At 36.3% G+C, this 14,203-nt stretch overlaps 1 protein-coding gene across 1 annotated transcript in view; it reads right to left on the reverse strand.

Moving 5' to 3' along the window:
- PPP3R1 (protein phosphatase 3 regulatory subunit B, alpha) overlaps nt 1-14,203 on the reverse strand; it is a 59,327-nt gene that overhangs the window by 13,345 nt on the left and 31,779 nt on the right. Inside the window, exon 2 of the mRNA XM_043468924.1 lies at nt 12,284-12,323. Within this exon, the coding sequence (XP_043324859.1) occupies nt 12,284-12,323 (40 nt within the window). The remainder of the gene's footprint in view (nt 1-12,283; nt 12,324-14,203) is intronic.

Genomic DNA, 14,203 nt, shown 5'->3' on the forward strand with positions numbered 1-14,203 from the left:
CCCCACCACAACTCTAGGCAACCACTGATTTGCTTTCTGTAACTAAATTCTGTCTAGACTTTCATGTAAATGGAATCATACGTATGTGCTCTTCTTTTTCTCATTAAGTTTTTGACGTCTTCTTTTCCTCATCAAGTTTCTGACATTAATCGGGCTGGTTCATATGTCAGTAGTTTCTTCCTTTTTATGGCAGAGTAGTATATATATTCCATTGTATGAATACTTCCCAATTAGTTTAAGCATTCATCTTTAATAGACATTCCTAATATTTCCTATCTGAAAATATTAGGAATAATGCTTCTAAGAACATTATACCTAATCTTTGTATGTTTCCCTGGAATATGTTGCTGGATCATAGGATAAGCACATGTCTGACTTTCAGAAACTTAAGTTTTCCAAAGTGGGTGTGCCATTTTACACTCCAGCAGCACCACCTGAGAATTCTAAGGGCCCTCTCTACCTCCTTGCCAGATCATGGTATTGTGAGTCTTTTTAAGTTGAGCCATTCTGGTGGATGGCAGCAGTATGTGATTATAGTTTTAACCTGCATTTCTCTGAGGATTAATGATCTTGAGGATCTTTTTCATGTGATTATTGGCAACTCATATATCTTCATTTGTTACGTGACTTCAAATCCTTTCTCTCTTTAAATGTGAAAGGGAAAATGTTAGTTGCTCAGTGACATCTGACTCTGCAACCCCATGAGCCTGCCAGGCTCCTCCATCCATGGAATTCTCCAGGTAAGAATACTGGAGTGGGTAGCCATTCCCTTCTCCAGGGGATCTTCCGGACCCAGGGACTGAACCTGGGTCTCCTGCATTGCAGGCGGATTCGTGACTGTCTGGTTATCTTTTAAAAGTTTTAAAAAATTCTCTTTTTAGACTGGCACAAGTCCTTTGTCAGGCGGAGGTAGTTCAAGTATCTTCTTTTACTTTTTAAAGAGCAAAACCTTTCAATTTTGATGAGAACATTTTTTTCTTTAATGATTCATGTTTCGCAGATCAACTAAAAATCTCTGCCTATAAGATGATTTTGGCTGATGTTTTCTTCTAGAAGTTCCATAGCTGTAGCTTTTATGGTTTAAATTTATAACCAAATTTTTTCTGTATGTAAGTTAAACTTTCATTCCAGCTATTTGTTTAAAAGGCTCCCCTTACAATAGCATCTTTGATGTTTTTGTCAAAAACCAATTAACTATACAAATCAACAAGTTATACCTTAAATTGACAAAATGTTACAAGTAAAATATCCAATTAAAAAAGTTTTAAAAAATCAACCAAATAAAAACATACAGGAATTTATACCCTCTACTGATTTGCTTATCTATCTTATGTCAACACCACAGTTTTATGTTTCATAGTAAGTCTCTAAATCAGGGGACACTGTCCTCACACTTTCTTGTCCCTTTCCAAAACTGTGCTGGCTCTCCTAAGGCCTGTGATTTTTCTATACAGAATTAATAATTATTTGGTAGTTTTTGTTAAAACCCTGCTGAAAATTTGATTGAGATTGTCTTAACTCTGTAGATCAATCCGAGTCAAACCAATACCTTGAGAGTATCAAAATCTTCCAATCTAGGAATATGGTACCTCCATTTATTTAGGTCTTTTTACATGTTTCCTCTCAGGGATGTTTCATACTTCAGTGTACAGATCTTAACATCCAGTTGGTTAAATTTACACTTGAATATCCCAATGTTTTTATTCTACTATAAATAGTATTCTTGTTAATTTCATTTTTTTCTCAATTGCTCACTGCTATTATATAGAAATTCCACTGGTTTTTGTATACTGTCCTTATAGCCTACAATCTTGCTAAATTCACTTATTTCTGGTAACAGAATTAAGATTTACTACAAACACAACCATGTCATCTAAGAATAAAGACAATTTTACTCCTGCCTTTTCAATCTGAATACATTTTATTTCAGGCTTCCCGTGTGACTCTGCTGGTAAAGAATCTGCCTGCAAGGCATGAGACCGAGGCTCGATCCTTGGATTGGGAAGAGCCCCTGGAGAAGGGAAAGGCTACCCACTCCAGCATCGTGGCCTGGAGAATTCTATGGACTGTATAGCCTATAGGGTCGTAAAGAGTTGGACATGACTGAGCGACTTTCACGTTCATATGCTATTTCTTCTTCTGGACTTAATGTACTGGCTAGAACTTCTAGTACAAGTTTGACTACAATTAGAGTGAAAAACTGCTTTTCCCCCCCAATCTTACATGGTAAGCATTCAGTCTTTTATCATGGAATAAGTATGACGTTAGCTGTAGGTTTTTTTGTAGGTGCCCTTTATCAGGTTGAGAAAATTCCTTTCTGTTCTTAATTTACCAAAAGTATTTATTAATGGGTACTGAACTCTTCAAATACTCTGCTACACCTATTGAGATTTTTTTTCCTCTTTTATTATGTCAATATAGTGAATCACATTGATTTTCTTTTTTTAAGTTAAAATCATACTTCTGGGATAAACTCCACTTGGTCATATTTTACTGTCCTTTTTACATATTATTTATGTAACTTAAAAATATTTAAGGATTTTTGCATCTATGTTCATGGTGAATACAGGTCTACAGTTTCCTATAGCATCTTTGGTATTTAGTTCAGTTCAGTCGCTCAGTCGTGTCCGACTCTGTGACCCCATGAACTGCAGCACGCCAGGCCTCTCTGTCCATCACCAACTCCTGAAGTTTACCCAAACTCATGTCCATTGAGTCGGTGATGCCATCTAACCATCTCAACTTCTGTCGTCCCCTTTTCCCGCCTTCAATCTTTCCCAACATCAGGGTCTTTTCAAATGAGTCCGCTATTCACATCAGGTGGCCAAAATATTGGAGTTTCAGCTTCAACATCAGTCCTTCCAGTGAACACCCAGGACTGATCTCCTTTAGGATGGACTGGTTGGATCTCCTTGCAGTCAGAGGGACTCTCAAGCATCTTCTCCAACACCACAGTTCAAAGGCATCAATTCTTCTGTGCTCAGCTTTCTTTATAGTCCAACTCTCACATCCATACATGACCACTGGAAAAACCATAGCCTTGACTAGACAGACCTTTGTTGACAAAGTAATGTCTCTGCTTAATATGCTGTCTAGGTTGGTCATAAATTTCCTTCTAAGGAGTAAGCGTCTTTAACTTTCATGGCTGCAGTCACCATTTGCAGTGATTTTGGAGCCCCAGAAAATAAAGTCAGCCACTGTTTCCCCATCTATTTGCCATGAAGTGATGGGACCGGATGCCATGATCTCAGTTTTCTGAATGTTGAGCTTTAAGTCAACTTTTTCATTCTCCTCTTTCACTTTCATCAAGAAGCTCTTTAGTTCTCCACTTTCTGCTGTAAGGGTGGTGTCATCTGCACATCTGAGGTTATTGATATTTCTCCCAGCAATCTTGATTTCAGCTTGTGCTTCATCTTTGGTATTGCTATTGGTGCAATGCTAGCTTCTATTTCCTGAAGGATTCTAGATTATGACTGATTCTTTCCCCCCCATTAAATGTTTGCTAGAATTTACCAGTAAAGCCATCTGGGCCCTGGAGATTTCCTTGTGGGAAAAAATTCAATTTCAGGAATAGATAAAATGCTATTAAGATTTTCTATTCCCTTTTGTGTCAGGTTTTAGGTACAGGTATACGTTGAACATATCACAGATTTGGTTCTGCTGCTGCTGCTGCTAAGTCACGTCAGTCGTGTCCGACTCTGTGTGACCCCATAAATGGCAGCCCACCAGGCTCTCATCCCTGGGATTCTCTAGGCAAGAACACTGGAGTGGGTTGCCATGTCCTTCTCCAGTGCATGAAAGTGAAAAGTGAAAGTGAAGTCGCTCAGTCGTGTCCTACTCTTCGGGACCCCATGGACTGTAGCCTACCAGGCTCCTCCGTCCATGTGATTTCCCAGGCAAGAGTACTGGAGAGGGTTGCCATTGCCTTCTCCGAGATTTGGCTCTAGACTATTGCAAGAAGAGCAAGTCACATGATTTTTTGGTTTTCCAATGCATATATAAAAGTTATCAATATATTTACACTATTCTGTATTCTATTAAGTATGCAACAGCATTATGTAAAAAAAAAATCTACAAATACTTTATTGCTATTATCTGAGCCTTTGGCAAGTCATTACAGAAACGTCAAAGATCACTGATCACAATCACCATGACAAATATAACAATAATAATGAAAAAGTATGCAATGTTGCAAGCATGATAAAAGTGAAATACAATAAAAAGAGGTCTGCCTGTATTCATTTTTCAAGGAATTTGTCTGTTTCATCCAAGGTGTAGAACTTACTGGAATAAGACTGGTTATAAAATTGCCTTGTTATTCTTTTAACATGTATAGGGACTGTAAGTGACTTCAGCTTTTTCATTACTAATACTGGAAACTGTTTCCTTTCTTTCTTCTAGAATGCTCCTTCAAAATGTGAACGCTATGCAACACTAACTTCTTCTACTTTGCATAAAAGACATAGTCAAAAATGATCCACCACATCAAAATTCACAAGGCAAACGAATACTGTCCAAAGATGTCACAAAAGAAGCTACACATTTAATCCTAAAAAAACATTCTTAGAATTTTCAGAGCTCACTGAGTTTCAGAAGAAAATCTGTCATAGAAAAGCCATGTAATGCAAAAAGCTGGAAGAAACCTTGGAAATGAAAAACTCCAGATGAGAAAAAAAGACCCAGAAACTTAAGTAAAACTGCTTAATCTGAAAAGCTTGATGGTAAAAGCTAGATAAAGGGATTTCTTGAAATACTTTATAATTTCTTTTCCTTGTTAGTTCCACCAGCAGAGTTAACATGGAACACTGGGCTAAGAGACACTAAATATTGTTGTTCCTCAACTCAACCTGTACTCTTGGCCAAGTGTGGAGAAAAGGGAATAATGACAGTATTTCCACACTGCAGGTAGATAAAAACCAAAAAAACGTATTTCTAAGATGTTCTCCAACTGGTTTTCCTGCTGAAGGTGTTTGTATTGCTGTTTTCTCCTTTTGGTATATTTACACTGTGCTTCAAACCAAAATATGCAATAAGTTAATGAAAAAGCATATATTTATAAGGTCAGATAACATATCTTCAAGTTTTCTAAGTTACCAATAACTTGCCTTATAAGTCATACTCTTGGGAGGGAGGTTCAAGAGGGAAGAGGACATACATATACCTATGGCTGATTCATGTTGATGTATGGCAGAAACCAACAACAACACTGTAAGGTAATTATCCTCCAATTAAAAATAATTAATTTTTTAAAGGTCATATTCTTTTTTCTTTTAACCTAACTATACTATGTAGGTCAGTAACATACCTTATTCAAAAGATGTGGCTCTCAATGATTTCCATTGTTTTGTAAACCAAATCCAACCCTAATTCATTATACCACATTTCCAAGCTTTCCTTTTATCTATTTCTATATGTTGTGCTTGAATATGCTAGTTGCCCTTTTCTTTAGCACTGTATCACTCCCCATCACCAACTCCCCCCAAAATACGGTATTTTCACAAAATCAAGCATTTTCAAGAGTCTTCTTTTATTTTCAGGACCAATTAGTCAAAAGACTTATTTGTGGCTGCTCCAGAGCTCAATCTGGATTATCACCAAGAATGTAATACTGCAACCACAGTCTCTGCTTCTTTTTTCTTGTTGACGTGCTTTTTATCTTAACACTAGGAAATTCCAGCATACAATTTGTGTAATGGCTTTTACTTTCTTCTTGATGATGTCTTCCACAGACAGTTCCGGCTTCTTGCTCTAATTTGAACCACCTGCTTTTCAGGCCCCCTGGCAGAGCTGTTATCCTGGGATTTTCACTGGTGTCTTAGAGATTTAGTTTCTTGGATCTTCTTTCTTCCTTTTTTCTCTACCTTCTATTTCACTTTTCTGGGTGCATATTCAAGAACTCATGAAAGGTAAATTTTGCAAGTCCTTAAATTTCTGGAAATGTCTTTAATTTGATCATTTGGTTGATATCATTTGGTCATTTGGTTGATATCAAATTCTGGATTTAGGAACTCAGAACTTTGAATTAACTGCCCTATTGCTTTCTAATACCTATTGCTGCTGCTAAGAATTCCAATGTCAGCAGACTCTTATTCGAGGCCAAACTTTTCCCTGTCGAGCAGCTTCTAGGGTTTTCTTTTTTGCTTTTGGACTTCTAAAATTACAAAAGAGGTTAACACCAAATATAGACCTCTTTTCATCTAAACTTCCCAAGTATCAGAATGCTTTTCCAATCAGAAGATACAATTTTTCAGGTGAAGAAAATTTTCTCCTACTAATGCACTGGTTATTTTTGCTTCTGTTTTTATCTACTACATGTTTTGAGATATCTTTTAGGCAGATGTTATTACATTCTGTATTGTTCCCCAAGTTCCTTGCATATTTTTCCATATCTTTTGCTCTAATATTCTGAGAAAGATCCAAGAATTTATAGTTTTGCTAAATGCCTAGATAGGCTTTCTCACCAGCTGATGTAACTGTCTTCTACATACCAGCTACAAAACGATTCAAATTTGTGGTAGACTCTCAAATTACTACAAATTACTACTAGACTTTTCACTGCTAAAGCTAAAAATGTCTAAGTGCTACCATGATGCCAAAATCTGACAGTATGGATAAAGAAAACAGAGGTAGCACTTCATTTTTCTTAAGACTACTCACCTAAAAATCTGAAATATTTAGAATATAGAGGACCATCCAGGGATTTTTTTTTTTTTAAGGTACTGTAACTACAAAACAAGGTAGCAAATTCAAGCCTAGGTGTTCAAGTTCATGTACTATACTTTATTACTCACCAATAAAGCTTTACTGAAAGAAAAGAGAATGTATGCAATTCTCAGTGGACTAGGTGAAATATGGTAGAGTTCAGGATCACTAAGCAACTGATAATCATGGTTGGTGGACTCTTTAAAAAGCATGAATTATGGAATACCTTTATGAAGATTTTAATCTAAAATAACAAGTGTATCAAAGTTAGTGACAAAATTTTTGTTGATAAAGTCTCCTCCAATAATTTTTGAGATGATGAATGATGTGGGAGTAAACCAGATATTACTCTTTAAAATACACAACACTGAAAAATTATAGTGAGTTAACTAGTCCATATAAGAAAGGAAACATAAAGGAATGCAGAAGTGAAAGAGGAAATCAAATGAACTTTAGATTAACTTTGTCTGTGAAAAAGCTTTGTTTTCAAAACAAAGAAACATCCAAGTATAAGTAAAGAATATGAACATGTAAACCTCCCTGAGACAATCTGACTGTGAGCAGAAATATTCAAACCAGAAACAAAACTACTCAAATATCAGACTGTTGACTTAAAATGAGAGCAGTGTTCTAGTGGCTAAAGGTGTCTTCAAGGTTTCTACAGATAGCTCATTATGCAAAGGGAAATGTTCCTTCAGAGCCTGCCAAGCTCCTCTTGGGTCACCTTCTAACAAAAGAAAACTGAGAAATCTCTTCAGATAAAAGACTTTTTTTAGTCCTTCATCTGCATTCAATCTACAAAACAGGCCCTATGTTTACCAATTTTATTAAAATTATTCAGTTATACTGGCTTTATCAACAGTAAAAAAATTAGTTGAATCTGACTTTCTACACACTTCCACCTGTGCTCCAATCTAGCCCTCTGCTAAACTATCTAACCTAGTATCTTGTACTCAGCCATTTTTCCAAGTTATCATGCCAAGTTACAACCACAGTCTTTGAGCAAATCACCCCAACAGAGTATACATTTCCTTCTCCAGACAGGTTAGCCAATAGAAAGAACAAAGTCACAATGGCCGGGAATAATTTAATTCAACAAAAACCAAATACTGAATTAAGAGACATTAAGATACACACACACACAAAATCAGAATACCTAAATATATCTTAGACAAGTCCAATTTTCCATAAAATCATTCATGTAGACAAACATAACATTAATCTGACAAGAGTTACTATAAGAGAGGCTGTACGGTATTGACTAAAGATACAACTCTGGAACATGACTGCTTGATATAAATCACAGCCTTTTTACTTTACCTGCTGCTGCGTGATCTTAGGTCAATTACTGACGTCTCTGCTTTTTCATCTATACAATGGGAAAAGTAACAATACCTCTTTCATGAGACTACTGCAAAGGTTAAAAAGTAAATCTAGGTGATACACTTAGAACAGTGCCTGGTATGTGTTAAATGCCATGTAAGTATTTGTTATTATTTATGAAAACAAATGGAGTGATTGCTAACTACTGGGTTTTTCTAAAGATACAGCCTTTAAAATTATCCAACTAGCTGTCTATACAATCCAGCACTGAGCTCATACTAACTTATTCAGTCAACAGATACTTATTCAGCATCTGCTCTATGCCGGGCATCACACTTCCACTTCTACTGTCAACACCTCAATTCTTCCAGTGGTGACAATGAGCTTAACCACCTCTTATTATTATTATTATTAAAGCTGGCTGTGTTGCATGCCATAGTGAAGTATACTTAAATAATAATTTCTCCTTTATATTACTCAGTTATTTTCCACTTTTTTCACTTATTAAAAAATACATATAAAGGAAACTTTAGACAAATGTAAAGGTTGACAAACTCATAATGAATCCCACATACCCATCACCCAGTTTCAATTATTAACACATTAAAAATTGTATTTATAATCCACTTCCAAGTATTTTAGAGCAAATCCCAGACACAGTAGGACCATGTCCGTGTAACTGTTCAGTATTTAACATATGTCTCTAAAATATTCTTTTAAACACAATATTATTCTAACTAAAACAGTAATTATTACTAATTAATTCCTTGATAGTAAATAATCAGTGTTCAAACTTCCCCAAATACCACAAATGATTTTACAGGTTTTTTTTACTCCATCGGATTTAGCAGTTGGGCACTGTGTCAATAAAATGAAGGTGACCTTAACAGTAACAGTTTCAATAAAAGTAGGAGATGAAAGCCAGAGTTGAGCAGGCAAAGAAATTAACAGAAATAAGGAAATGGAGATCACTGTATATGCTCTTGCAAAGCTCAAATATGACAGAGAAGGGAGAAAAACTGGGAGATACATGCAGGATCAGGATCAAAGGGGAGCTGACTATGTAAACTGAAGAAAAATGAAGAAGCTGCAGACATAGGTAAAAATAGAAAGAAACTAAAAATTAAGGTCTGAGAGGTGAGAGGGGATGAGACTAAAAGCACAAGTGCAGAGGCTGACCTTGAATAAGGGAGATAACCCAAACTCTGACATTGAAAGCAAACAGCTATTAAGCCTGACTAAGAGAATGGGAACATTTCTGTGTGTGGCAGGCAGCGGGGTGATGGAGTGAGGAGATAATGAGGTTAACACTTTGAAACGGCCTCAAGTTTTCTTGAGCATTTCTTAAAGCATTAGAATTAAGTCACTGATTAAAAGTAGGGTGCCAGAAAGAATAATGCCTGGGGTTAGATAAAACGTCAAAGATCAGGATGGAATTTAGAGACTGAAAAAGGCAAATGACCAGACAGATGTAAGAATTAATCAGCATTCAAATCTTACGCAGATTTCCAAAAACAATTTCAAACATTACCCTTTCCATGAAGCTTTTCTTAATTTTCTTAACCAATGGTAATTTCCCCTCTTGGAGCCTTTGTTTTTATTGCTCATAGTGGTTTATTTCCACTGGGAAAAAAATGCATTTCTCTTTCTCCCAGTAGCTAGACTGTAAGCACTCTGTGGGTACTTACCTGTGCGTCACACACAAGATGATAAACAGTACTTTACAGTATATATTTAGAATCTTATTACCTTTTACAAAACAGTACAATTTAAATACTAAAAGAGCAAAAGAGACAGTAACTACTGATGATTTGAGAGGACTACGGAAGGTCTCCCAGAGAACACAGACCTGAGCTAGGTCTTAAAAGGGAAAAAAGGCACAAGCTGAACAGGGAAGAGTGTACAGTCAAGTGCCCCAAGGATTGGTGCTAACACTACACGTGGTAAGAGCCGTTTACAAATAACACTCAGCTCTCTCATTAACAAAGTTTTGCAAATGAGCAAAAAAGACTACAATGTGTGGGTGGGGGGGAAAGTTGTGGTTTTAATGTGGATAAATTCAAATTCATCCAAATCATGTATAAAATGTATTCTAGTGGCCCACTTAGGACGGAGGAAGACTTCATTTTTCCTGGATGACAGGAGAATTCAGACAGACTCACACCTAGCTGAACAATCACTAACAAGCACAGATCTTTAGCGACAAGGCTCAAGCCCCCTCAAAGCACAGATGAAGTCAGAAGAAAGACTTAGTTCTGAGGATAAAACTGAAAGAAACAGCTTTAACAGCGTATGAAATCTATTTCAAATACTTACTATTTTAAAAAACTTGGCTTTCAACATCTTGGATACACTGAAGGGAACACCATCTTGCCTTTCGCTCTGGTACATTTTTCTCCACCATCAGGTAAATGACCCTCAGTCCCAGACTCACAGGGAGAGCAGGTTAGAACCTGGGATGTACTGTCCCCTTAGGACCTCTGCTCCCTGATCAAGAAACAAAAACTAACCTCCCAGTACCTCGTACCTTTCAGAGTCGTGCTCCCCACAGCCCACCCCAACTCTATTTGCAGCCTGAACCCTAGTTAATTACAGGCTTCTACAACCCATTCTTAGCCCACTGGCAACAGGAGGAATGCTCACACCACAGGCTCAGGCTGAACAGTAAGCGGCAAGGTACAATTTTGAGCAGAGCCCTTTCAATTCTAAAGAAACTGTGTAACTGACACATTAACTATAGCACGGACAAGAATTATAGATCGAGGTTAACACTTGGGAGCACTAGTCTGTTAAGTTACTCTACCTTGAACACATTTCACAGGTCAGACGAAAACAGCCAGAGACAATATGTGAACTAATGGGCATGGCAGTGTTTCAATAAAACTTTATCAATAAAACTGCTGGTAAGTAGTAGTTTACCAACCTCTGGTCTAGACAGTCATGATTAGTTATGGTTTTGGTCCATTCTAACAATACACTGGATACAACATTTTACCTTCATGCTTAAAACAGAAATATACAGCTATGTATGATCAAAGTTATATAAGAAATTCATAAGGGAAAGCTTGGGAGTAAACAAATAAAGTAAAATAAAATGTAAATAGCAGTAGAGATGGCCAAATTATGGGTAAGTGGTCAGAGTATCACCATAAAAAATTTTTTAAATTATATTAGTTACAAAATAGAAAATAAAATGGATTGCAATGTATTAATAAACAAGTAATTTAGGCTTATGGTAACTGCTATAAAGAAAATAAACAAGGTACTATCCTTGTTACAATCTGAAGAGAGTAGAGAAAGAGAAAACATCTCCAAAGAAGGGACATTTATGCTGAGATCTGAAAGACAATGAAGTCGGTCAAGAAAAGAGCTGATGTAAGAGCAAAAGAAAGCAAAGGTGTCGATGAGAAAAGAAAGTGAAAAGTATTAGTCGCTCAGTCATGTCTAAGTCTTTGCAACCCCAAGGACCAACAACTGTTCTGAGAAAAGAAAGTAGACTAAAGAAATGATGAACGATGGAAAAACAGTTTTAATAAGACAAACCTCATTGCAAAGTAAGTTGTCTCCAAACAAGGTACAACCAGCTTCATCACACAGGGATGGCAGAAAAGGCAAGGAAGTTTCAGAAGAGTTTGGGAATTCTGGAACCTCAGGATTGTATCTAAATCTACCAAGGGTCCCCATGCCAATTCCCATGATCTCCCTTCTTCCCTAGTCATTGTACTTCCACACATGAGACCTTATAATTTTTATCTGAGCTCCCTGGTCCTCTGATCCTTGAATCAAGAATTTGTAAGACTGCCATGTTCTTTATATTCTCCAGTATAGTCAGAAATAACCAGCCCACTCACACTTATACTCCTCATTCTGCCCAGAAAGGTCTTATGCAATAGCTGCTTAGTCTACCAGAGTTGTGCCTCCAATAAGCATTGATTTTACATAGCCACAGGCTAAATAAATTAATTGTTTACTTGAAGTTTTGTTAATCTGAAAAACTTCTGTTGGGTTAAGCCACTGAAATTTGAGGGTCAACTGGTAATTACAACACAGTGCAGACACTAATAGTAAAGAGATCTATAAAAAAATATCTTTCACTATTCTGGTAACTCAGAAAGACTCTAAGTCAAATTCACTACCCATTTAAAACTGCTAAGAACTAACTTTGCCATACAAATACACAAAGGTGTATGATTTATACACGGTACATATACAAAGATGTGAAAATAAATGAAATTCTTGATAAGAATATTTCACTTACAGTGTGAGCACATTTCCAAAGGATAACTTGCCTCATTTCCCTGGAGAAAAGAAATAATAATAATTAGTCACAAAACTGACACAAATGTTTCAGAAGATTGAACTTGAGTATTTTGAGTCATGAAACATTGAGCAATAGCCATGAACGAATGTGGCTAGACTATAAACATTTTTTTATTTAAAAAAATTATACAATATGATAGAAAGAGCTCTTGCATCAAACAGGCCTGAGCTATAGCTCTGTCACTTAAGACACAAACATTTGATTAAAATTTATTTTACATATTCTTAACACCCTAAACATACTGTATACCAAATTTTAACACACTACAGACTGTCAATGCTATAACCTGTCTTGCTGGATGAACTCATTTTTGGGTAGAGTTCAGAATAAAGCTTCTCCTGCCATCTCTCTTTAATTGAAGAGCTTACTGAGACTTCAAAGCTGTTAAGAAAAATCTGTTACCTTTTATACCTGCATTGAAACTGAATTTTCTATATGCTATGCAACTAAAATAAGAAAAATAATAGGAAGGCAGGTCCAATGTAAGATAGTCAGCCACTTGAACTCCAGTGTTTTTTTTTCCAGGAGAAGTCTTATCTCATGGATAAACTCTAAGTTAATACAATTTACCTGGATTCCTAACTTAAAATTTTACTTAAGGAAAAAAGTGCTGAAGAAAAACTACAGACCTGATCCAAGGCCTACATTTAACAATTGTTGATGACTTGGTACATGGAGGTCAAGTAAGTTGGTGAAAATCAGACCATTTGATTAATAATAGAATCAGGTACGTGTGTGCGTGAGTGCTAAGTTGCTTCAGTGATGTCCAACTCTTTGTGACCCTGTGGACAGTAGCCCTCCTGGGTCCTCTTGTCCATGGGATTCCCCAGGCAAGAATACTGGAGTGGGTTGCCATTTGCTACTCCAAGGGATCTTCCTGACCCATGCACCGAACCCGCATCTCTCATGCCCCCCACATTAGCAGGCAGGTTCTTCATCACTAGCGCCACCTGGAGTAGCTCTACATCTAAAACAGTAAAAATTTCAAGTATAACCGGCTCATATGAAGTAAAAATGATGAAGAAAATTTTTGAAAAAGTCAACAGAACTTAAAAGTAATACAAATTGAATTTTTAAAGTTTAGTATACCTTGCATCCTATATCCCAGCTATCTAATTGTGACCCTGTCTAGCAGGAAGTGTACAACAGGATTAACACTTAAATATTGGAATATACCAAAATGTTCCAAGGAGCTACTCAATACAGTCTGAAATGAGAAATATTTTAATCTGGCAAGTTAGCTTTCAAACTCTTAGAAGTATTCTGAGTAAACGTAAGGTCTAAGAAAAGCTGATCAGTAAATTAGCATCTGTAATTCTTATCTTGCCAACAGTCTTTTCCTTGAAAATTATAGCAGATAATTTAACTGGATAGTCTAATTTTAGGTCAATTTAAACATCAAATATATATTAAACAGAGACAGAAGTAGCAAACATTGATTAAAAAATGACATTATTAATGAGCAGAGATAGAGTTCTACTTATTTTGCATCTTATTCAATTAACCTTACAATTCTTACCATGATTCTTACTTATCTTTTACTGTCTCACATATTTAAAAATTCCACTCTACCTTACAATTATGTTTCTTATGAGGCTCTCAAAAAAGTACAGTGATTCTTATACTGTCACTATAAGGTGTTTTTAAAATGCAGATGGTGACTGCAGCCATGAAATTAAAAGACACTTACTCCTTGGAAAGAAAGTTATGACCAACCTAGACAGCATATTAAAAAGCAAAGACATTACTTTGCCAACAAAGGTCCATCTAGTCAAGGCTATGGTTTTTCCAGTGGTCATGTATGGATGTGAGTTGGACTGTGAAGAAAGCTGAGCGCCGAAAAATTGATGCTTTTCA

This window comes from Cervus canadensis, chromosome 5 (assembly GCF_019320065.1).
Source record: "Cervus canadensis isolate Bull #8, Minnesota chromosome 5, ASM1932006v1, whole genome shotgun sequence".
In the NCBI taxonomy this organism is placed as follows: Eukaryota; Metazoa; Chordata; class Mammalia; order Artiodactyla; family Cervidae; genus Cervus; species Cervus canadensis.